Source organism: Lynx canadensis, chromosome C2 (genome assembly GCF_007474595.2).
Source record: "Lynx canadensis isolate LIC74 chromosome C2, mLynCan4.pri.v2, whole genome shotgun sequence".
In the NCBI taxonomy this organism is placed as follows: Eukaryota; Metazoa; Chordata; class Mammalia; order Carnivora; family Felidae; genus Lynx; species Lynx canadensis.
In genome coordinates this window covers 15,310,039-15,337,239 of record NC_044311.2, presented here as the reverse complement: position 1 = coordinate 15,337,239, position 27,201 = coordinate 15,310,039, and the positions used below count along the sequence as shown (strand labels likewise).

Sequence of the window (27,201 nt, the reverse complement as noted above, 5' to 3'; positions counted from 1 at the left end):
AAGAAATCCTATGAGAGCTATCAGACTGCTTTAAGAGAGCCATCAAAAATAATGGGTATACCATAAGGAAAAGAGAAGAAGGGGGCAGAGAGGCAGTTAAAAAAATAATAGCTGAGAACTTCCCAAAGCTGGGGAAAGAACTAGACATAAAAGTCCACGAAGCTAATAAATCACCTTACTGTCTCAATATAAAAAAACTTTGAGACACATTATAGTGAAGCTGTCAAAAGTCAAGGATAAGGAAAGAATCTTAAAGGCAGCTCAGGAAAAAGAGACTAACCTACAAAATAACTCCCATTAAACTATGAGCAGATTTCTCTGCCGAAAATCTACAGGCCAGAAGAGAATGGAATGATTACTCAAAGTATTGAAATATAAAAATCTTAGGCAAGAAAACTATCCAGCAATGTTATCCTTCAGGCATGAAGGAGAAATAAAAGATTTCCCAAACAAAAGCTGAATGAGTCTACCACCACTAGACCTGCCTTACAGGACATGTTGAAAGGAGCTCTTCTGCCTTCAACAAAAAGACAGAAGTACCCAGATTTTCAAGTAAGGTGATAAAAAGAATCACAAAATTGTACACAAAATTGTACTTCTATTTCAGAAGAGGGTGTTAAACTATAACATAAAGGTTAAAGGATAAAAACGTTAAAAAAAACCTGTACATGCCAACAATTCAGTAGTAAACATATAGCATAAAAAGAGATAATTTGTGACAACAAAAATATCAAAATGGGAGAAGGAAAATGACAGAACCTGTATAGACAAATGAAGATTAGTTGTTATCAGCATAAAATGGACTATTTTATCTATGAGACGTTTTACATAAAGTTCATGGTAACCACAAAACAAAAATCTAGAGCAAAGACACAAAACCGCAAAAAAGGGGAAACTGGGAAAATTATCATAGAAAGTCGCCAACCTAAAATGTAAACAGAAACACAAAGAAAAAGAAACAATAGAGATACAAAACAACCAGAAACTAAAAGACAAAATGGTAGTAGTAAGTCTCCATATACCAATAATCACTGTCAATATAAATGGATGAACTCACCAATCCAAAGGCACCGAATGTCTAGACAGATTAAAAAACAAGACCCAACCAAATGCTGCCTTCAGGAGACTCATCTCAGCTCCAAAGACAAACATAGATTCAAAGTGAAGGGGTAGAAATTGATACTCTAAGCAAATGGTAACTAAAGGAAAACAGATATAACCATACTTATATCAGACATAGTAGGCTTTAAGCCAAAAAATATAACGAGAGACAAAGAAGGTCATTATATAATGATAAAGGGGTCAATACACCAAGAAGATATAACAATAATAAATATACATTCTCACAAGATCTTCGCATCAAAATATAGTAAGCAAATACTATCAGATCTTAAAGGAGAAATAGACAATGCAATAATAGTAGACCCCACTATCAGCAATGGATAGATCATCCAGAAACCAGCATTACCTTGATACCAAACCAGATGATAAAGACACCACAAGAAGAGAAAACTATAGAAAAATATCCCCAATGAATATAGGTGCAAAGATTCTCAACAAAATATTAACAAACAAAACTCAAGAATACACTAAAAGGAGAAAACACCATGGCGAAGTGGGATTTATCCCTGGGATACAAGGAAAGTTCAACACATACAAATCAATAAATGTAATTCGTCACATCAGTAAAATGAAAGATAAAAAACTACTTGATCTCAATACACACAGAAAAAGCATTTGTCAAAATATAACATTCTTTTATGGTAAAAATCCTCAGCAGATTGGGTATAGAAGGAATATATCTCAACATTAAAAAGTCCACATACAACAAACCCACAGGTAACATTATACTCAATGGAGAAAACTTGAAAGTGTTTCCTCTGAGATCACAAGCAAGGCAAGGTTGCCCACTCTCATCATTCTATTCAGGATAGTATTGGAAAAGTCCTAACTAGAGCAATGAGGCAAGGCAAAGAAACAAACAACACCCAAATTAGGAAGAAAGAAGTAAGATTTTCTCTGTTTACAAATGATATCATCTTACATATAGAAAATCCCAAAGAGTCAATCGAAAAAAACTGTTGAAATTAATCAGTGATTTCAGGAAAGGGGCAGGTTACAAAACGAATTTACAGAAACCAGTGGGGATTCTTTTATACTAATGATAAAGCCTTAGAAAAAGAAATAAAGAAAACTATCCAAATTGCAATAGCATCAAAAATAATAAAATACTTAGGAATAAATTTAACCAAGGAAGTGAAAGATCTATACAACAAAACTACAAGACTTTGCTGAAAGAAATTGAAGAAGACACAAATAGATGGAAAGACATTTTGTGTTCATGTATCAAAAGAGTAAATATTGTAAAAATGGCCATACCACCAAAAGCCATCTACAGACTCAGTACAGTTCCCATAAAAATACCAAAGGCATTCTTCACAGAAATAGAAGGAACAATCCTGAAATTTGTGTGGAACAACAAAAGGCCCTGATTAGCCAAAGCAATCCTGAGAAAAAAGAATAAAACTGGAGATGACACACATCCTGATTTCAAACTATACTATAAAACCCTACTAATAAAAACATTATCATCCTGGCATAAAAATAGACCCATAGACCAATGGAAGAGTATAGAGAGCCCCAAATTTAAATTCCAGAATATATATTCAACTAATATTTGACAACAGAGACAAGAACACACACTGGAGGAAAGATAGTCTCTTCAACAAATGATTCTGGGAAAAGTGAAGAAATATATACAGAACAAAGAAATTGTCCCCCTATCTCACATCACTCACAAAAATTAACTCAAAATCAGAGACTTAAACATAAGACCCGATACCATAAGACTCTTAGAAGGAAAGGAAGAAGCTCCTTGATATTGGTCTTGGCAATGATTTTTTTTTAACATGATGCCAAAAGTAAAAACAACAACAGAAATGACAAATGGGACTATGTCAAACTCAAAAGCTTCTTCACAGCTTCTGCTCCTTAATTAACAAAATGAAACAGCAGTCTACAGAAGCAGAGAAAATTTTTACAAGCCACATATCAGATCTACATCAAGAACAAAACACAATTTAATAACAATAAAACAAATAACCTGATTAAATTGGGCAGAACTAAACAGATATTTTTCCAAAGAGGACATCAAAATAGCCAATAGGCACATGAAAAGATGCTCAACGTCACTAATCACCAAGAAGACGCAAAGAAAAACCATGATGATCTATCACCTTACACCTGTTAGAATGGTTATCATCAAGAAGACAAGAGATAAAAGGTGCTCGTGCGGATTTGGTGAGAAGGGAACACTAACACTGTTGGTGAGAATGTAAATTCCTCCAACCACTACAAAAAACCATGTGGAGTTTCCTTAAAAAAAATAAAAAATGGATCTACCATACGATCCAGCAACTCCACTTCTGGGAGTACACCCAAAGGCACTGAAAATAGGATTTCAACAAGGTATCTGCACTCCCATATTTATTCACAAGAACCAAGATATGGAAACAACCCAAATGCCCATCATCATATGAATGAATAAAAGAGTTGGGTGTATATGTACAATGGGACATTATTCAGCCTTGAAAAAGGAAGATATCTTCCCATATTTGGCAGTAGAGATGGAACTTGAGCACATTATGCTAAGTGAGATGGCTCAGAGAAAGACAAGTACTGTATGATATCACTTATATGGAATCTAGAAAAATCAAAGCTACAAAAAAATAGAAAGTAAATGGTGGTTATCAGGACACGAGGGGTGGGGGCTATAAGAATGATGGTAGCTAAGCATACAAACTCGTGATGAGTAGTAAATAAGCATAGAGACCTAATGCACCGAATAATGAATATAGATAATAATACTGTACTGTAACTATATGATATGATAAATATTGCTTCAACAGCAATCATATTACAATATATCAAATATATACAATACATCATTATGGAGACATTGTACACCATAAATTTACAAAATGCAACATGTCATATTTACTTTGGGGTGGGGGGGAAAGAAAAAAAAAAACAGAGTGGGGGGGGGGTAATGTAAAGATCCCTTTGTCCTTAAAACTAGCTGAAAGCATTAACTTTGTTAGTCATCATGACCGGCTCTGAAACAAAGCACCAGACAGCTTATGCAACCAGGCACAGATAGAGAAATGTAAGGCAATTGAAATATTTTGTGCATAAAAGGAAATGTTCTTCTTTTTAAAAAAGTAAACAGACAATACTCTCTTAACAGTGTACTGGAAGGTAAAAATAGTAATGTTGGTACTGGGCAGAGCAACAGAACGGATTTATTTTCTGCCCAAACTCTTCAGGGTTGCTAAGTTATCCTCCCAATGTAAAAGCCTACTAGGAAAGACAAGTTCCAGTGACAGAATGTGCTTGTATGCCATATGAACGGACAGGAAAAAGGAAAGATTCTACACATTAGAAACACAACTGCATGAACTCTACTTGAGACCGGGTGTAGACAGTGAAAATGAGATGGGAAAGCAGAAGGATAATATAATTGGAAACAACACCAAGTATGAAATTAAGAATGAGTCCAGTAAAGTTTCCCATTAATGGCTATTTTATATTCCAAAGGCTCTATCATGTTGTTGTTGATCAGCTCGGAGCCTAATTTGCTGAGTCATAAATGATTATTAAGACCAACTTTTACCTTTATATATTCCTTGCATCAATTTCCTAAAGAAAATAGGAAACTAAAAAAATAGAAAATTGAATTTGCTTCCTTATTCTTTTGGAACTTAATTTTTAAAGACTAAAAATCCAAAGCAAATTAAATATGTAATTGCATAAAATTCATGGCTGAATTTGGTTTTATGTATGTCAAATTTTGTAAAGATAAAACTTTGTGATGTGAACCCAGACAACGAGTCTCGAATAACTTAAATGAAGACCACATCTGCTACAGAATGCACACATGTTAATGTATGATCAGTTACCAAATTAAAACTAAATCATCAGTTCTTACTTATTATAGCATCTCAGTGTTTTGAATTAAAGGTGTCCTTATGAACATTTCATCCCGAGTCCCCTGATGGTGATCATTCATCCTCTTAAACATTCTGGTGACAGGGAACTCACTCCCCACCCAGCAGCCTGCCTCACTATGGGCATCTCTAATCCTGACACACACTTCTTTTTTTCTTTTTTAAGTTTATTTATTTATTTTGAGAGAGAGAGAGAGAGCACAAGAGAGCATGAGAAAGGGAGACGTAGAGAGACAGGGAGAGAGAGAATCCCCAGCAGGTTCCAACACCGTCAGTGCAAAGCCCAACGCAGGACTTGATCCCATGATCCATGAGATGATGGCCTGAAACCAGGAGTCAGACACTTAACTGGCTGAGCCACCCGGATGCCCCCGGCACATACTTCTAACGGTGAGCTGACCTGGGCCTCCTTGGAACTCCACTCCGTGGCTGTGGCTCCACTCTTCTGAAGTCCAGAGAATAAACTCAGTTGTTTTCACATTTTTGGTGCCATTCCATTTTCATGCTTGTATCCCAAACTTGTTGACCCAACCTCCAACTCACCATGGGAACAGCCCCACTTCTCTCCATCAACACCACCACTATTTCAGTCAGATCCGCCATCATCTCTCGGGAGATAGCTAGATCCGCTTCCCTTCCTTCCCCCAATCCTTTCTGTCTATTCCCCACGGGGCAGCCAGCATGATCTTTCCTATAGAAGAAATTTTCACTATATGCCAGCCTATAAATGACCTTAAACTTTCTCCTCAGTACTTGAGATAAAAATTCAAAGTCCTCCACGTGGCCTAGTTGATCTGGCCCCCGTCAGCCTCCCCAGGCCCTCAGCATTCTTTGGCTATTCTCTTCCTTACTTGACATGCTACATCTCCAATTTCTTTTAGTTCCTCAAACTAATAAGCTCTATGGTCTATGAAATGTTTTCTCTACTCTGTTTACTATTTGAGAATTAGTGGTTGTTTAGGTCTCGGATTACATGTTCTTTCTAAATAGAAACTTCCCCCAAGTCGCTAGACTAGGCCAAGTCCTTCTGGACTCTCTCATTGCTTCCTTTACCATTCTTCATCAAATTTATCAGAACTTATTTTAGATACTTAATCCCATAAATAGTAACACTAATATTATTAATAACAATACCTAATTTTACTGACGGTTCACTTGATGCTGGCACTGTGCGAAAAGCACTAGAAGCGTTATCCTATTTAGGCTTTGGAACCAGCCCATGAGTAGTTACTATTGCTACCTGTACATCACAGATGAGAAAAGGGGTTGAATGGAAGAGCAGGGATTAAAATCCAGCTGATTCCAGGGGCACCTGGGTGGCTCAGTTGGGTAAGCAGCCAACTTCGGCTCAGGTCATGGTTTCACGGTTCGTGAGTTGGAGCCCCGCGTCAGGCTCTGTGCTAACGGCTCGGAGCCTGGAGCCTGCTTCAGATTCTGTGTCTCCCTCACTCTCTGCCCTTCCCCTGCTCCGTCTCTCTTTCTCTCTCAAAAATAAATAAACGTTAAAAAATAGATCGATCGATCGATCAATCAATAAAATCCAGCTGATTGCAGAATCTATTGATGTTCTTAAACTTTACATGTAATATTGGTAACTGACTCCTCCACTAACCTGTTAGCCCCAAGACACATGGATACCAGTAGCCAGGGAGCCTGTCAGAAGCAAATTATGGCCCAGTGCCACAAACTCAGAGTTTGCCCAGTGCCACAAACTCAGAATAATGTCTCTGTACATTTTCTCTGCACCACCCCTCCCCTGGTCTTTATGGCACTCAAATACCTATGAAAAGGAGAAATTAAATGACTAAATCTGGTATTCTTGTCTTCACATCTCCGGAGACTTCTTGAATTTTTAAGGCACTTTCCAGAAAACAAATAGCAGATAATAGGATCAAATTGTGGAGACGAGCAATTTAAATACATTTGTCTGGATTCATTAGCAACAGGGCATGATCTAATATATGCAGAATTCAGATTATTCCGAAAGGGGTTTCAGCTCATTTCCCATAATATTAACAATGATAATTGCCAATATTGCTTAAGATTTACCATTTGCCAAGCTCTATGCTAAGTGATTTTCATAGTTACTTTGTATAATTATCACACCAGCCTGATGAGTTTGGTATTATTACAGCCCCCATTTTAACTGGATGAGGGAACAGAGATGCAGAAAGACGGTCCAATGTTTGTTCAGAGTCTACAGTTAGTGAAACTCAGCCCCAGCTGGGCCTGGGCCCCTTAACTGTAGGACAGCACTGTGCTGAACAAGGAAAGTTTCAATATGTAATCCTACAAACTGTGAGAGTACCTATTAATGTGAACGACAGGCTCAGAGGAGAAAGTGAAGGGAATACATCTCTTACATTCCATCAGAGGTGGTGCTAGGTGCTGGGGCGGGTACAGAACCAAGTTTAAAGGCAACTGGGCAGGAGAATGGACAGATATTCTATCTTGGAGGAGTCTGGGATTTCTATGATCATAATGAGGATTTGACTGAGCTTGATGGGGCCGATAAGTAGTCTTGAGCCAACTTAGGAGCATACATTCGTATATAAATAGCAGCCAGAAAACAAGTCATTTATTCATAGAACCAGTATTTGTTAAGGGTCTGTCTTGTACCAGGCACTGCTCTGGGCTCTCAAGAGCTATGAATGAGACTGGAGAAGACCCTGCTCCTGGAGAGTTTTCCTTCTGGTGGGGACAAGACAGACAATAAGGAAACAAGTCTGCATGGACCTGTCTAACATGTCAAGGGATGGGTGCCATGAGCTTTGTAAAGCAGGCAAGAGGGTCAGAAAGCAGAGAGGCTGTGGGGAGATCAGGCAGGCTCCCTGATGATGGCAAATAACATCAGAGACATGAATGAAATGGGGCCTATGCCATGCCCATACCAGAGGGAAGAGAAGTCCAGGAAAAGGCAAGAGGGAGGACAAAGGTCCAGAGGCAGTCGCATGCCAGGACTCGCAGGGAGCTCCCTGTGGCTGCAGGGAGGGAGGGAGCACCAAGGGAGCAGAGGGAAAGTGGGACGGAAGGGTGACAGGTCAGCGGGGACAAGCCCTGTGAGGTCAGAACTTTGTGAATGCAACGGGAAATGACTTTCATTAAAATCCTACTACACTGCCGGCCGGAGCGCTTCTTTTCTGACTTTCTTTGAAGAATTATTATACAACATAACATTACCAATTTAAAAATAGAAATGAAAAAGTGCTTGCGATTTTATCATTTTGCATGGCCTTTGCCAGTTTCCTATGTCCTTGTCTAGCCTTTTCTCACATCTGTGCATATATTTACAGTTTTTCTCAGAGTTACAAACAGCTTTACATCCTGTTTGCTTTACTTAGCTTCTCACCGTATTTGTTTTACGGCCTGATACAAAGCCCTCTGAATAATCATTCTGATGGCTGCATAATATTGCAAGTGCAGACACTACCTCCTCTTGGACACTTCAGTGGCTTCCAAATGGTCACCATTACTGATGATACACAAATATTTTTCTGGGTTTGGATTATGTGGCAGCCCTTCTTCTTCATGAATATGGACACAGTAAATTCGGAGAGACGCGAGGTCTTTCTTGACGATCCCTGTCGGTTCAGAGTTGTGGGGATAATTACCTGCTGATGGTATCTGTCACTTTCTCAGAGTAGGTGCCTTCTGGCACTGGTTCATATACCGCCTGCACTATCTGCAAAACAGACAGACTAGTGTGATGGACATAAAGAGGCCACGAGTATCTACACTACTTGGCCACAACATGAAAGCTGCTCAATAGGCATTATGACCATGCACGCATTTTAATCAGAAACAAAAACATCCCAACAAATAAAAAATTAACATCAAGTAAACAGTTCTCGAGCACAGATTGTATTCTTCAAGCTGAGTTAAAGTTAGCCTCCGATTCATAATAAATCATGTGTAGGATAATATAATATGCCAATTGTAGGCAATCCAAACCACAATTAAAAATAAAAGACCAAAAGTAATTTGATAGATTTATTTGTATAATTTTCTATGATAAATGAAGACAATTATAGGGGGAAATGTGCCATAGCACATGATGTATATTTAGAAGAAAGGGGGGAAAGAATGAACTAGATCACGTGGTTAATAAAACAATGTGCCTGCTTTTAATTGACATTTTCATAAAAACCACAAATGATCTATTTAGGGAGAAAAGAAATGGCATTTTTAGCGACACAAGACCCTTCTGTCTCCCAACACTGCTTACTTTTGTAGCCAGGGAGAGCATGTTGGTGCTGTAGAAGGGAGGATTCAGAGTTGCCATCTGATAAAGGATGCAGCCTGCCGCCCAGACATCAGCCTTCTCCCCATACGGCTCGCTCTTCAGTACCTCGGGGCTGAATTAAAATAAGGTTGTTAATAGATACTGTAAAAGGCAGAAGAAATCAGCACAGAAAGAAGTCCAATTTTCAAGCAATAGTTGGAGATATGAGGGGAAAAAATGGAAACTCTTTATCACTAATTCAAATAAATATATTAAAAACTATCTTTGAATTCTCCCAGACTCAGATGAATCAAGAAGCACCATCAAGCAGTTCCATTTTAAGCACTAAATATCAATGAACCATATAAATATTGCCTATTAAGTGCCTAAGGAAGTTATTTCCAGAAACAATCACCCCTCTGTGGTAGAAGGGATTGTTGGCTCTGGATCTTTACTATTCTGAAGATTTTGCACATCTCACCCTTACAATGGTCTCTTGGGAAGTGGTCATTACCCACCTCTGCCTTTGGTTTTGTTTTGTGTTGGTGTGGCCAGTGGAATATGGAAATGACAGTGAACCAGACCAGAGCCTTTGTCTTAGCAAATATTGAGTGCTTTCATTTGTCCTTTGAGGAGCTTCTGTCCATTACCAAGAGAAGAACATATCCCAGTGGCTGTTGCCCCACCAGCCTGGGTCCAGCATAAAATACACGGAGGAGATCTGCCCCAGACACTGCATAAACCTACAGCCCGAAGGAAGGAGAGCTTGCCCAGAAGACCGAGACCTATGAGTCTAACAATAAATGCTTATTGTTTTTTTTGTAATTTTTTTTAATGTTTATTTATCTTTGAGAGAGAGACACACACAGAGACAGAGCGCAAGTGGGAAGGGGCATAGAGAGAGGGAGACACAGAATCCAAAGCAGACTCCAGGCTCTGAGCTGTCAGCACAGAGCCCCAATGTGGGGCTCGAACCCACAAGCTGTGAGATCATGACCTGAGCTGAAGTCAGACGCTCAACCAACTGAGCCACTCAGGTGCCCCAATAAATGCTTATTGTTGAATGCCACTGAAATTTTTGTGATTTGTCATACAGCATTAGTATGGGATAACTGACTGATAAAGCCCCTCCCATTGCTCTTCAACTCTAGCCTATAAAGTAGAAGGAAGACCACATTTAAACATGTTGCAGAAAATGACAACATCCAACCTGTTCATCTCTTCTGAAATCACATTTCCAATCTGGACATGGATGCTGTCAGCCTTTAAATGAATTTAAGGTGTGAGAGTTTATGGTTTTGACATTTTTTTAAGTGGAGGGGAGTGCAATTCTCCTGGATATTTTGGAGTGATAGAAGTCTCCTCTATCATATTTGTAGAGTGAAACTCAGGAAAGGGTTTAAAGCACTTAATACCCACACATCCTAAATTAAGTCCTTTAGCAATTCACTTCTGTATGTATTTAGGACTGTGCTCAGCCCTCTACATAAATAGAGTAGGGATTAAGGGTTAGCTTTGATGGTGGATTAAGGTATAAAGAAACTGATAAATTGATATTAGAACAACCAGAGTAAACATAAATCAACGTTGACTATTAAGAATATCCAAGGAGAGGCGGCGCATGGGTGGCTCGGTCAGTTAAACGTCCGACTTCAGCTCAGGTCATGATCTCGCGGTCCATGAGTTCGAGCCCCGCGTCGGGCTCTGTGCTGACCGCTCAGAGCCTGGAGCCTGTTTCCGATTCTGTGTCTCCCTCTCTCTCTGACGCTCCCCTGTTCATGCTCTGTCTCTTTCTGTCTCAAAAATAATAAATAAACGTTAAAAAAAAAATTAAAAAAAAAAAGAATATCCAAGGAGTTGCTATTTTTGCGAGATTATGAAGAAGAATTCCTAGTTTTAGATTTATGTTATGTGCTTGCAGAGGAAGGTATGATTTCTAGGGCTCTCAGCTGGGCATTTTCATATTTGGTGTTTTTGAGCTCAATAGCATGGCAGTGGGGGAAATGGGAATGAAATTTCCAGGACTCTGCTGGTTCTAACTGTATAAAAAGTGTCTCCTGTTGTCACCTGTCAACTGTTCACATTTAAAAGAAAATGCCTTAACAAGAAATAATGTCCTCCAGAGAAAAAAAAATGTCCTTGGCCCCCCACAGAAAAATTTCTCACGTTTTAATCTACTGAGAAGTCAGAGGATTTGTTTCCTATTTCCAAAAGCTCATGAAGCAGATGCTACGAGTGTTCCGCCCATTTCCCCTTAGACCCCTTTTCCATTTCCTGTTCCCGCTATGCTTTCACTCTCAACAGCCAGCATCTGTACTTCTTTGGAAAATAGCCTTCATTTGTTCTCAAAAAAACAATCACTCAACCTGGGGGAAAACACTTGTAGGAACAGAATTTACTCAGTTTATTGTTCTCATCATTCCACCTCCTCCTTCTCACTGGAGACCACAAACCCTGCTCATTCCAACAGGCATTCCCCTTTGCACTCTGGCTTTGCAGCTCCCAGCAGGGCGTGGGGTCTATTTCTCTACCCCTTGAAACTGCACTTGATGTGACTTGCTTTGGCCAAGAAGATACAAGCAAAAGTGATATAAGGAGAGGCTTAGAAAATACTCTTTGGGGCTTTCTCTCCCTTCCTGCCCCAGAGAATCCTACGAATACAACCAGGTGACTGAGCCCAGGTTCGCCTGCTGGATGATGGTAACGCGTGGCCCAATTACCTCCACCCACTACCCACAGCCAGCCTACCATCAAACCTGTGCGGGAAGCCACTGGAAACCAGGTGACCACACATACTGAGCCCAGCCAATACTCTAATCAGCAGTCCTCACTGAGACCAGCCCAATTTGCCCAATGCACCCAGTGTATTGATGTTTTTAAAAAGTTTATTGTATTAGGCCACCAAGTTTTGACGCAGTCTGTTGAAGTTAACTGTTATAATAGATCTCATCAGATTCTCAAAGCTGTGCATGAGCCCTTGAATCAATGCTGTGCGTGAGCCCCTGAAAAAAGACCAAGAATTCCTTTTCCGGAAAAGAATTAAGAAAGGGAAATGAAAGACACGCAATACAACTGCCAACTCTCATATCACTTTGCTGCTGGGATAAACTTCAAATATCCTCTGAGGTAAGAGTTTCATAATTACAGCCAAAAGCAACGACAAATAGAACGCAGAATCTGATTTCGAGAAGCCACAACAAAATGTGGTTATGGTCTCAGTTGTGTCCCCCAAGATTCATATGTCGAAGTCCCAATCCCACTACCTCGGAATGTGACCATATTTTACAATAAATTCTGTATGAGATGATCAAGTTAAGATGATGCCTCTAGGATGGGCCCTACTCCAGTCTGATTGGTGTCCTTCTCCCCATGAGTGTGCACAGACAGAACCACAACCATGTGAAGAGGCAACAAGAGGGTGGAATCCTGGCATCTGCAAGCCAGAGGAGACAGGCCTCAAAGGAAACTAAACTGGCCAACACTTTGATCCTGGACTCTCAGCCTTCAGAACTGTGAGAAAAGAAATTTAAGCCGCCCAGTCTGTGGTATTTTGTTATGGCAGACTTAGAAAACTAATGCAGGTTTTATGAGAAAACCTACTTATGTGTTTTTCACCTTCAAAAGAACCCAGCCTTTTGGAAATATGGCTAAAGTCATTGATTCAATCACATCTTACCAATATCATATAAGTTTTTTGGTGATTATTATTTGAAACCCATTGTAAAATAATTTGCTGTCTTGTAATGATTTCCAATTTCTCTGTTTAAGGTGAGCCCAACTACATTTAGAAAAATACAGAGATTTATAGCTAGCAATGCTTCCTTTAAGAGAAAAAAGTTAAATAGTATGCACACACAATTTAAAATGGGTTTTCATTTTTCCGAACAAAAAGGTTATGCTGCATGTAAAAAACGGTCATTCCTATATGATCCAATCACTAAAATCTTTTAATGATCAAAGAAAACATAACTTAGACAATATTAAACAAACACAGGGGCTCTTCTGACAAAGATTAAAATGTTTACAATTATGTGTGTTAAAATCACAGCCATAGTCAGTTATATGGCAATAAAAATGTATTTACTTTTACCATGTACAACATGGTGACTACAGTTAATCATAATGTACTATATACTTGAAATTTGCTAAAAGAGTAGATCACAAATATTCTCGTCACACACACAAAGAGGTAACTATGTGAGGTGATGAATATGTTAATTAACCTGATTGTGGTAATTATTTCACAATGTGTAAATATATTGAAACATCACATTGTATACCTTAAATATATACAATTTTTACTTGTTAATACCTCAATAGTGCTGGAAAAAAATTTTAAGTGAAGTCAGGGATAGTAAAGAGTTAGGTGGATGGCAAGGAACAATGTGCATTTATTATAAATATTCTAATAAATAAGTAAACATAACTCATATAGACTGAGTAGCCTTTCAGATGGGGCTGGACACTAACCACTACCTCTGTTTTAATAAGTCATAAATTCACAAATTGATAGTAAAAACGATGTAGAAGATAGATGAGGTTGAGAGGATGCTTAATTTTTTAAAAACATAAACTTTTTGTTCAGATTTTAAAATTCCACTACTAGTCCTTCCCTGATATATGAACAATTAAATTGCTAATTGCCAAGGATTTATTTCTATTTCTATTTTTAAATTTTTTTTTAATGTTTTTATTTATTTTTGAGACAGAGAGATACAGAGCATGAGCAGGGGAGGGGCAGACAGAAAGGGAGACACGGAATCCAGGCTCCAAACTCTCAGCACAGAGCCCGACGCGGGGCTCTAACTCTCGGAGTGTGAGATCATGACCTGAGCTGAAGTCAGACGCCCAACCAACTGAGCCACCCAGGCGCCCCGCCAAGGATTCTTATTTACTAAGTGAGCTAAACAAGAAGAGTATTGGATCTAGATGTCTTTTAAAACATTTTAAAATATGAATATTTTTATAACTCTTAAGTAATTCAGTAATATGATAATTCATATAAGTTTGGAGGGGAGACTTTTTCCTTTAAATGGACCAAAGTAAATGAAGTTAGATAACAGATGTTAAAAGGTTTTATGTATAAATAAGTATATTCCTTTTTCCTGCAGTAGTCATACAGTCGTCTTTGTTAAGTTGGATCATTGGCACTTACTTTGTCAGCACGTATGTGAAAATTAGAATGATACAGTGAAGATTAGCCCGACATCTCCACAAGGACGTCATGCGAATCTGTGAAACATTCCATATTTTGGAAGCAGTGAGATGACAGGGAAAACTGTCATTAGGACTATTCATTGGGATTATACATTAGGACTATTCTCTAGTCAACAGAGTCATGTCCTATAGGAGTAAAGAGTGACAATTCTGACACTGCTACTCATGCAGTCTGGAATTAGCAGACGGCGAAAGCCAGACTTCTCACTGTTGGAGGGAGTCTACTGGTAAGCAAGGAAAAAGGGAGGTGTACTCTATCACAAGGCAATAAAACAGAGGTAGAGACAACACTGTGAACTTGTGTTTAGCCTATTATGGATACAGGTGATTGCATACAGAAATAGATAAAGATATGTGAATGTACACAGGTTAGTATACACACTTATCTCCTTGCTCTATCAGCTGAAAATGCTTGGAAATGACAATGCCCCAGTAGCAATGAGCACTCTTAGCACCAGATTTTGTATTTTTTTAATTGAACAGCAAAATAAATAAAAGAGTGTGTTATCCAGTTTGAGATGCCATAACAAAACGCCAAAGATGGGATGTCTAAGCAGGAATAAATAGGAATTTATTTCTCACAATTCAGAAAGCTGGGAAGTCTAAGATCAAGGTACTAGCCAGTTCTGTTTCCCAATAAGGGCCTTCTTCCTGGCCTGCAGATGGCCACCTTCCTGCTGTATCCTCCCATGGCTGGGTGAGGTTGGGGGAGGGGAAGATGGCACGGAGGGGTGATTGATCTCCAGTGTTTCTTAAAAAAAATTTTTTTTAATGTTTATTTATTTTTGAGAGAAAGAGTCAGAGCGTGAGCAGGAGAGGAACAGAGAGAGAAGGAGACACAGAATCTGAAGCAGGCTTCAGGCTCTGAGCTGTCAACACAAAGCCTGACGAGGGGCTCGAACTCACTGATGGCAAGATCATGACCTGAGCCAAAGTCAGTTGCTTAACCAACTGAGCCACCCAGGAGCCCCTCTGGTGTTTGTTATAAAAGGATCGATCCCATCTTCCTGACCTCATCTAAACCTAATCACTTCACAAAGGCCCAACCCCAAACATAATCACAGGACCTTCAGGAAACAACTAGTTTTCACCTAAAGCCAGGAGGTGAAGAGAAGAGATTAAGAGGAGACTGCTAATCTCAGAAGGCATTCCATGGGGTTGAAGTGGAAGAGCAGGGCAGAGGGGAAGGAATGATGGTCAATGAAAGCCAGTGGAGAAGAGACCCAGGGCACGATCAGGGAGAACAGCATTCCCAGCTATTATCCCTGAAAGCCACAGCCCAGTTGTGTCCTTGACCCTAGTGTCTCCTGCTCTAGGCCATGCTCTCCACAGCCACTAAAGAGACCTTCCCATAATGGAAAGCTGATCCCTTCATCACTTCTGAGGACCAGATCACATTCTGCCATTGCCCTGTGAGTCTAACCCATTAAAAACAGCAAAAACAAAACATGTAAAATCCTTCCTTGATCCCAAGTCCTCCTGTAAGTACCACCGTTTTCCTCTTTTCCAAGCAAAGTTTTTTGAAAGAGTAATTCCTGCTGGCCCTCTTCACTCCTTCACACACCATCCATCATTCAACCCAACTGTGGCCCAGCATCTATTCCTATCTTGCCATTGATACAACTTCTCCCTAGAACCCCAATGGGTTACTAATTGCCTCACTTGTTTTAGGTGACTTCCTTGCAGTTTCTGACACTACTGACTGAAACTTACTTGTTGAGATATATATTTTTTTTCATTTATTCAATAAATAGTTACAAAGTACCTCCAAAGTACCAGGACTGTTCTACCTGCTTGGAATACATTAACTGCTTGGAATACTTGCCCTCATGAAGCTTACCTTCCAGTAAGAAGAGGCAGGGAAGATAAAAAACACAGCACAACACAATGATTAAAAAGTAAATTATATACTATTTTAGTAGGTGATAAATGCTATAGGAAATAGAAAACTTAGATTAGAATAAAGGAAGTTAGGAATGGATGTGGGGAGGCAGGTTGCAATATTAGAAAGGGTAGTCCCTTCCTGCCTCGCAGTTCCCATATAATGGCACTTCTTTCTTTCACCCACGTGTTAAATGCTGTTTTGAGTCTCATTCTTCACTCTCTTTTTGGATAATTTCTTTCACACCCAAGGCTTCCATTGAAACCATATGGGAACAACTCCCAGATCTACTCACCATCCACATGCCCCTCAGGCGCACACAGGGGGCCTGTAGAGTCTCTGTCACAAACCACTGATTCTTAGGGTTAAAGCGCTGAACTCTGAATGATTTGCCTAGTTTACAAATCAGAGCCGAGAACCCACCCATCCAAGGTCAACAGCCCTCATGCTTTTTTGAATTCCAAGGGCTATTTCTGAGGTATAGCAAAAGGGCCAAGACACCTCTGCAGATGCTGCTGTCAGGGAAATAGTCACCTCCAGGGAGCCATCTTATTTTGTTTTTTAATATATGAAATTTATTGCCAAATTGGTTTCCATACAACACCCAGTGCTCATCCCAACAGATGCCCTCCTCAGTACCCATCACCCACCCTCCCCTCCCTCCCACCTCCCATCAGCCCTCAGTTTGTTCTCAGTTTTTAAGAGTCCCTTCAGGGAGCCATCTTAAACCCTAGGGCCTGTTTTCTTCATAATGCCTGGTGGGACCTGTGACTATCTTTGCCCTGATATTACCTCCCGAGGCAAACATTTCTTTTCATTTTTCTACTTCTGCCTCTACTTTCATTTATACTTCAAACAATCCTTTGGCTTTTAAAGATGTGTGTGTGCATGCATGTGCATGGGAGCTTTTCCTTAATCTGAGAGACTCAGGGCTGACTACTCTGCATCCCATTGGACCTTTCCGATCTCAAGAGCCAATGTTTCCACAGCATCTGCCTTTTCAGATTTATCCCCAATTCTTGGTGTACCCACCATTATCATACTAGTGACCCACAGATAAACTTAACCTTCCAAATGCTAGTTCTTGCCCCAGAAGATAAACTTATGTGACAGCTGTGAGTTCATAAGAACGATCTTATATACAGCACTAATGAGCAGAAAGAAATACTAGAGCTGAAGCAGATTCATTTGTTGAAGGGTACATGAAATTGGAGAAGAAATTAGAATTTTTAGAGAAATCGAAAAACTATCATTGAGAAAGTATCTCATCAGCAATATAATGATGTAGCATCTTAGAAGTGGTGTTGGGAGAGATCATAAAAGAAAATTTTGCCTAGCAAATGTTAGAAATTACTAATAAAAGAATGTTGAGAAGTTTGGGACACAGTTAAAGCTAAATTTTTAGAGATAGGTTTCTTTTATTGAAATAATTCGCCCAATATTATTTGCTTCAGTGGGTAAGGATAGAAAAAGAATTTTTGTATCACACTGCAATGTACTAATTCTGAGTCTATTAAAAAAGTACATTCTCAGGTTCTGGCTATCAAACTTTCATCTCCCTAGACTACCTGAAAGAAAAAGGAAAAAGAGAATTTGTCAATGTTAATGAAAAAGAAACAAAAATATACATTTTAAAAGAATACAAACTAGGGCGCCTGGGTGGCTCAGTCGGTTAAGCAGCTGACTTCGGCTCAGGTCATTATCTCGCGGTCCATGAGTTCGAGCCCCGCGTCGGGCTCTGTGCTGACAGCTCAGACCCTGGAGCCTGTTTCAGATTCTGTGTCTCCCTCTCTCTGACCCTCCCCCATTCATGCTCTGTCTCTGTCTCAAAGATAAATAAACGTTAAAAAAAAATTAAAAAAAAAAAAAAAGAATACAAACTATCTATCTGGGAACACAAGGTCCATTATTTGCTCAATCCAGGAGACAAAAGTCCATATGAATTCATGAGGATAAAAATCTGACCTGAAGTGACATAATTAACTGTATAGCCCAGTAATTATAGTTTGTTGAGACTGAAAAGCAAATCATGCTCTATCTTAGAATGATTCAATATAGCAGTAATGGGATGGATAAAGTGCATGCAATCACACAAGTAAGTGCATATCTATGTGTGTGTGTGTGTGTGCGTGCGCGCACACGCGTGCACGTGTGTTGTGCACATGTTGGGGCACATGTTTATGGTTTCAGGAGGTAGGTATAATATTTCTGATAAATAGCTCAAAAAACAACCACTATGGTGGGATGGGAGTCAATGAAAATTAATAGAGATGAGGGGAGCTGGGAGAAGCCAGAGGGAGTAAGTGGCTAGGCACATTTTCTGGAGAGAGTGAGCAATGTGATACTCAGATATTCAGTGAGATGAGCAGAGTTTAGCAAAAAGGACTCTAGGCAGAATGGTGAATGCAGTTGGAGGATCCATCCATGTTCTGAATTTTTTTCTGTGAGACCCTACTTATTAAGCACCTACAGGCATAGAGAGAATATGGTCCAGTTTCACTAGACCACAGACGTGAAAGTGCATTCTGGTCCATCCAGTGCGTTCCCCACCACGGAAGGGTGAAAGAAGTGAGCTGGAGGAGAGGCAGAGAGCGGGGTGAGCTGCCACTAATGTGGTAGTTAAGGAAATAGGGAGAAGAGAGATTCCTCAGAAGTAACTGGATGTGAGAAGGAGCATAAGGGAAGGGAAGACCCCTCATTTCCAGGCTCCCAAGTGTCTGGCCTGGATGATGGGGTGGGAATCAGTATCATTAACATAGATACAAGTGGATCAGGTGTGGGAGAAGAAACTGATCAATTTGGAATATATTAATTCATGCCTATGAGCCCCACAGTTGAGGAGAGCCAATGGGTAATACCATTCTGGATGTTAACAGTCTCTTAAAGTTTTATCTGTTGAGGTTATGTACCCTGCTATCATGGAAATGTTCTCAGCTCATAGAAGACTGCTGCCAGTAAGCAGGTAGTTACACAGAACAGTTCCAAGATTGTTTTAAATACAAACTTCTTACAGAGAGAAAAGAGAATTAGACGACAGGTCAAGAACCACAGAAAAATATACTATGCCTGAAGAAAACTGGCCACACTTCGATCATAAATTTTAGGGCATGCTGGCCCCTAGTTGCATCTAGGGCTGGCAGATGTAACCAATAAAACTCCAGGATACTCAGTGGAATTTGGTTTACTAAAACGTGCAGTATTTGGGGACATATTTACACTAAAAATACAATATTTGAGACACAAACTGAAAAACTCTTTGTTTATCTGAAATTCACATTTTATTTGGCAATCCTAGTTGCAATGTTACTTGTGTACTCTCCTTTGTTAGTGTTCAAGTAGTCCTTCTTATAGAAAGGCAAACAAAAAGCTATTTACATACTAAGTATGGTTTTCTTCACTTACTTTATAAAAATAATGAAAGCAGTGTACTTTTATGGGGTATTGGGGACATTTCTCAAAAGGCATCACATTTCTCTCATGTTGCATAGACACATGTATTAATGGTTTTAACACCAGTGAAATCGATGATTAAAAAGTTCTTTTAAATATAAGCAGCATCTTAAAGTACAAAACACATATGAATATCTGAAATGTTAAATCCAGGCCCAATTTTTACAAGGAGCGTATCTTATCTGTAAGTGATTTAGTTAAATAATAAATACACTGGACTATGATTCATCCATAGTAGCCTCATTAATTCCAAGGTCAAGGTAGGCCATGACCAGTTTCTAGATGCCAAACCTTCATATTGGCTCACCTGCCTCCTGTGGATTGCATTCAGGGAGATGTATGATTCAGACCTTCAGTAACATCTTCTAAACTAGAGTGCCAAGACACTCACTGGAAGAATTATCAATATATTTTCCATTAACGAGTAGGAGATGACTTTTAAAACTAAAACTGACCCATCATTTCACTGATTAATGCAGTACTTCTTTAAACCTGGGAAGCATTTATATGTAATATGGATAAAACTCATGATAGTAAAAAGAATAGATTGATGCTGTCTTATGCAAAATAGGACCTGTGAATATCAGTGTGGACATCAATCTGCTTTAATTGATGTGTTGTGTTAACTGGAAAATGAAAAGTTAAGTTAGATTCAATTTTCATCTGCCCACTAGGATCAGTGGACATTGCCCAGGTGGCACAATTGATTTCAGATCATTTTATATGACACTGCAATTAATTCTTTAGGATCTGTCCATGAGATAGTATATGTGCAAGTGTCATGAAAAATTCTATGTGCTATACAAATGCAAAGTGACACCACCACCACCACCACCACCACCACCATCATCATCATCATCATCACTATCATTATTATTTATATAGAGAAATCTGGCACTTTTCATGAGGATTATTATAATAAGTGGCTTAGAAAACAACAGGCACCCCAACGGACATGGTAGTGAAGATGGGACCATCATATTTCTGAATCCTGAAGACAGATGTCTGACTGGACAACTACACAAAACAAATATTTGACCTTTGACCTATTCAAGTCAAAGTCAGATTGGCCAAGGACTTTCACCACACTCGGTGAAAAAGATTGGTAGTGCTGACCGTGCTGTCAGGCTATGTTTTCGACCAGGTCGATCTGAAAAAAGTATGCGTGAGCTCGAAACACTAGTGGCTGCCTACTCTCACACGGTCTCACCTATGCCAACCTCCCTCCAGATCTTTGCTCCTCATTCATGGCAACACTTACCTAGGGTGTTCACTCCCTTCACCACCAAGCAATGTCACCCTTTCACATACAGATCAAGTTCTCCCTATCGCATGAAATCTTCTCTTACCAAGCAAACACAGATGGCCTGACACTAAATCGTAGCAGCACCACAGCCCATACTCTTCCCTAATCACACTTGCATCTACTAAATAAATATGAATGGAACACCTACTCTGTGCCAGGAACTACTGTAGATGTTGGGACACAGCATGAAACACACCAAAAAATCCCTGGCCTCACGGGAGTTTCTGTTATACCAAGGGAGGCAACTAACTAACCTATACGTAAATGAATAAAAACATACTAAGTGCTATGGAGAAGCTAGATTCGTTATTTAGAGTAAAAGTAGATTTCATGAGTTAATTAGCATTTAATTGTTCTGTGGCATCAAGCACCTATTTGACCTTTGGAAGGTCTCGAATTTCTCATCTCTGTAAGAAAGGGAGATTTGTGAGATCTATTCTTAGTTTAAAATGCTGTGTCCGTCAATTAAAGTTTAAAAACATCTTGATGACATATATATTTATACAGTGTTGTAACAAAACTAAAATTTATTTTTCAGTATGACCTAAATTCTGAGGATAGAATCAACATTACGTTCAAAATTAGATCACTTGCTACTCAAAAGCAAATCTGTGAGCAAATAAACAGTTTTTGATGATACATTACTTTTGCTACACAAGTAAAGCCTGTTTTTTGCTTAAGATTTTTAAACAAAACAAAGGTTTTTTATTCCAAAAGGCAACTAGCACATATTTCAAGTCATTTGTAAGAACTCATTCATTCTTTTTCATTGTAGATGTCTTAGGACTGAATCCTCACTGTATTTCCTCACAAAATGCTGGGCAAATAGATCCTAAATCCATAATCTGATGTGGCTGAGGAAGAAAAGAAAAGTCTTCTTCTTTCACCTCTAAAACAGAAACTCTATAGCTCTGAATATACGAAAAACTTTTGCCAAGGCCTCTGGCAGCCTTCTCACCATGGATTTCACTCTGTCTCCCTGCTCCTGGTAAGTAAATCATTTGCTAAACCCCAACAAAGAAAGCTATCAGTAAAACCAGATTCAGTGTGATTTGGGGAGGACAGAAAAGCCTCCACCCACGGTATCTTCCCTGAGGCCGATGTCTGCATCTCACAATAAGTGATCTCTTCTTTTATGTTGAACAATGTAGATGTTCCCAGGAAATTGATGAGGAGAAATTAGAGAGAAAAGATTAAAACACAGGGAATCAATGGCCAGAGTATTGACAGACTGGTTGACGATGACAAAGAATTCCAGAGTCATTACGTATTCAATGCAAGAAGAGAAAATAATAAATGTGACCGAGAGCCACAACAAAAATGATCATTGACAATACTAATGTGAAACAAAGGAAACACTTGGGATGAGCAAATAAAAAAGTATTTAGTTCAATGACAGCCACTTGTCACTGATGAAAGGTACAACTGAAAATAAAGATTCATGAACCATAGCATATTTGCAGTAAAATGCATAAACATAAACAAAATAGAATGTTTTAGAAATATAGAGACCACTAATATGGAATGATGTGAACCCCAAAAGGAGAAGAGGAGTAAAGAAGAAAGAGATTTTAAAGGGTAAAGGAGAAAGAATGAAGCCACTTTTTACAACTGTTCCTGGCTGACTGTAACCCTGACATGACAAAAGAAATTATTTTCCTTAATACTTGGTTTTGCTGACATTCTGGTCTGCCATAATTGATTATTGTCTCTATTAACCTGACTAAAATTAAAGTTTAAAATAAAAGCAATCGTCCACTGTATGACTCCAAGATTTCTGTGTAAAAGTTCAAGAATGAGGGTCAATTTTTACCACCATTTTATCTGCACTGAATTGCTAGTTTCCCTCCTGTAAGCAAGGAGCTAAATGGTCTACCTAAACGTTTCTTTTTCAAGTCAGTGAAATGCAAGGTAAGCAGCTTCATACTTTAATTAGAAGCATTAACCTTTAAAATCTCCACATTCCCAACTTCCAACACCACGGAAATTAATTTTAACAATCTGAGGGGCGCCTGGGTGGCGCAGTCGGTTAAGCGTCCGACTTCAGCCAGGTCACGATCTCGCGGTCCGTGAGTTCGAGCCCCGCGTCAGGCTCTGGGCTGATGGCTCGGAGCCTGGAGCCTGTTTCCGATTCTGTGTCTCCCTCTCTCTCTGCCCCTCCCCCGTTCATGCTCTGTCTCTCTCTGTCCCAAAAATAAATAAACGTTGAAAAAAAAAAAAAATTTTAACAATCTGAAAGTTTATAAAAATAATCCTTTCTTCTCTTTTAAATACAATAGCTGCAGGCTTTCAAAACAGAAAGAAATAAAGCACTTCATTCAGTACCAAATTTATTGTGTTCCATTTAGGAATTAACTGTTATCTGTGTGGTCCATGGGATGCCAGCTCTTTATGGAGAAAATAAATCAATTTTGCAATGAACCTGGTGTGGCTGAATGGAATGACATCTTGACACCATGGGACTGTGGAAAATTAGCTATCTTCTTTATGCTTTGTTTATTTCCCAATACAACAGGAAAATGACCTGTCAAGTATGTTAGAAAGATTGCCAGATGCAACATATTTTAAAAATAAGGCACAGGGATACCATAGTCACTCAAGTAATTTCTACTCCGCCCTTTTCTTCAAATGTTAGCAGTTTAAATTAGAGAAAGGGAGAAACAGAAAAAGTGAAATAAGGATTGTACTTTGCTTTGTTTACCACATTTAGAGATTGTCACCTTAATTTATTGTACCAACACTGGAAGATTCAGTGGTTTTAAATTGATAACTCAATTTCTTTCTTTTTTCAAACGTATGAAAACTATAAACTAACAAGCATACCAATGGGTTCATTGTCTAAGAAAAGAAACAGGTCATACACAAAAGGAGGGTTCTTGATAGTCAATGAAAACACAAAGAATTCCAGACGGAGTCATTACAAATTCAATACAACAGCAAGAAATAATAAATGTGACTGAGGGCCACAACAAAAATGATAATTTACAATACTAATATGAAACAGAGGAAACACTTGGGATGAGCAAATAAAAAAGTATTTAGTTCAATGACAGCCACTTGTCACGGATGAAAGGTACAATTGAAAATAAAGATTTATGAACCATAACATATTTACAGTAAAATGCATAAACATAAACAAAATAGAATGTTTTAGAAATATAAAGACAACTATTATGGAATGATGTGTGCTCCCCTAAAATTTATACGTTGAGATACTAATCCCCAATGGGATGGTATTAAGAGGGGGGCCTTTGGGAGACGGTTAGATCATGAACGCAGAGCTCGCATGAAGGGGATTGAATGAGACTAGTGTCCTTTTAAAAGAAACCCCAGAAAGCTCTCTTGCCCCTTCAACATACATTGGACACAGTGAGAAGACAGCCCTCGGTGAACCAGGTAGCAAGCCTCACCAGACACCAAATCTGCCAGTACCTTGATCTTGGATTTTGTAGCCTCTACAAGTGCGAGAAATAAACTTCTGTTGCTTATAAACCACCCAGTCCATGGCATTCTGTTATAAGCCTGAACTGAGGAAGACATCCACTCAATTAAAGAATAAACAAAACAAACAATAGCAGTAGGAGATTTTTACACACCAATTTATCATTGACCTAAATTAGGATATAGAAGATCTGAATAATTTGTCAATAAATATAGTTGGATAAACATCTATTGAGCTCTGTGGCCTAAAAATAAAACACATGTTCTTCAAAGAATATATAAAGCTTGCATAAACTTAACTACATGTCATGTGTAACAGACTGACCATTCTCTTGGTAACTTGTCAACAAAATACTTTTACTCATAAGCATGCCCTTGTGTACTCCTTTCATACAATATTTCTGGGCTTGGCCATGTGACTGGCTTTAACCAATTAGATATTAGCAAGTGTTATGCTAACAGATCCTGGGTGAATGCTTGTATATGGAGGCTTTATTTTGTAACTCTAACTCTTGAGACACTCCCTCTCAGCTCTCAACCACCATAATGTAGGAGATGAAGCCTGATCTAGCCATGTAAAGAGAACACATGGACGTAAACCAAGGACTCAGCCAATAGCCCAGGTAAGTTCCTAGCAAATGACCAGTACCAACCATCATTGGAAGAGATTTCTCCCACCCTAGTTGAGCTGCTCACTTGGCTACCCTTCAAAAAGACCTGGCCAAATTGCAGAATTTGAGCAAATAACTATTGTATCAATCCACCAATTTGGGGGTGAATGATTATCTGAATCATTAAGGTATAAAGAATTTCTTAACTTATTCTGAAAAACTGTAACTATGTAAGGTATATTCTATGACATAATAAAATCAAATAAAAAAATAATCTTCAAAGAAAAAGCCCCAAAACACTGAGATATAAAAAAAAAAAATTTATAAGTTACTTATACGTGAAAGAGATCAAATTTTAAAAGTGATTTAGGAATGGGGCGCCTGGGTGGCTCAGTCAGTTGAGCGTCCAACTTCAGCTCAGGTCATGACTCTCGGTTTGTGAGTTCGAGCCCCGCGTCAGGCTCTGGGCGGATGGCTCGGAGCCTGGAGCCTGCTTTGGATTCTGTGTCTCCTCCTCTCTCTGCCCCTCCCCTGCTCATGCTCTGTCTCTCTGTCTCTCAATAATAAATAAACGTTAAAAAAAATGATTTAGGAAATAAAGACAATGAGAATGATACATATAAAAACTAATAAAATCAATACACTTAAAATGATTGAAGTTATACAAAGTATGTTCTCCAACCATGCTGGAATGAAATTAGGCAGCATTAAGAGAAGGAACTGGGGAATCCATAAATCTGTGAAAATTAAACAACACATTCCTAAATAAACAATAAAGAAATTAAAGGGTAATTGGAAAATACTCTGAGATGAATGAAAACAAAAATACAACATAGAAAAAACAAATGGGATGTCCCTATATCAGTGCTTACAGGGGAATTTATAGCTGTAAATGCCCATACAATGAGAAGAAATCTTAAAAATATTTCCTAGCCTACTACCTTAAGAAACTAGAAAAAGAAGAGCAAACTAAAAACCCCAAACAAGCAGAAAGAAGGTAGTAAAAAAATTAATGCAGAAATAAGTAAAATAGAGAATAGAAAAGCAATAAAAACAAAAGTTGGTTCTTTTAGAAATCAACAAAATTGACAACCTTTAACCTTTAGCTACACTGACAAAAAAAAAAAAAAGAGAGAGAGAGAGAGGGCTCAAATTGCTAAAATTAGTAATGAAAGAGGGGATTAGAAATGAAAAAAGGAATTGACCTTATAGAAGTAAAATAATAATAATAATAATAATAAATAATAATAATAATAATAATAAATAAGGGAATACTAAGAACAATTGTACCAAATTAGATGGCCTAGAGAGAAAGGAAGAGTTACTAGAAACACACAAAAATACCAAAAATACCAAAACTGAATGAAAGAGAAAAAGAAAATCTGAATAGACCAATAACAAAAAATTAAACTAATAACCAAAAAACTACCCACAAGGAAAAGCCAGGACCAGATGACTTCACTGGTGAATTCTATAATTGTAAGGAAGGAACAGTGATCCTTCACAAAGTGTACCAAGAAATAGAAAAGGAAGAAACACACTGTAACTCATTCAATGAAGATACTATTACCATGATACCAAAACCAAAGACCTAACAAGAGAAGAAAACTATAGGCCAATATCTCTTATGAATATAGACATCAAAACTTCAACAAAATACCACCACACTGAACCTAACAACATATAAAAAGGATTCTACACCATGACCAAGTGGGATTTCTCCCAGAAATCAAGATTGGTTCAAAATACGAAAATCAATCAATGTAATACACTACATTGACAGAGTGAGAGAAATCATCTCAACAGATGCAGAAAAAGCATTTGACAAAATCCAACTCTCTTTCATGATAAAAGCACTCAACAAGCTAGGAACAGAAGGAAACTTCCCTACCTAATAAAAGGCATCTACACAATCCTCAAGCAACACCATACTTAATGATAAAAACCAAAAGAGTGCCCCCATAACTGTAAATACAAATATATTTGAAAAAAAAAACCAGAATTTTTCCTGATGCAAAGATTAACTTTCCAATGCCTTCCCCCCCCATTCTTTTTAATGCATTTAC

The 27,201-nt window shown here is 38.6% G+C and overlaps 1 protein-coding gene and 1 non-coding gene across 2 annotated transcripts in view; one reads left to right on the top strand and one right to left on the bottom strand.

Annotated features, from left to right (window-relative positions):
* NEK10 (NIMA related kinase 10) overlaps positions 1–27,201 on the bottom strand; it is a 227,496-nt gene that overhangs the window by 84,072 nt on the left and 116,223 nt on the right. The window contains 2 exon segments of the mRNA XM_030329784.1: positions 8,618–8,688; positions 9,232–9,361. Coding sequence (XP_030185644.1) covers positions 8,618–8,688; positions 9,232–9,361 — 201 coding nt within the window.
* LOC115524332 lies at positions 14,376–14,482 on the top strand. The gene has a single exon (XR_003972042.1). It is a non-coding gene; the product is annotated as a U6 spliceosomal RNA (small nuclear RNA).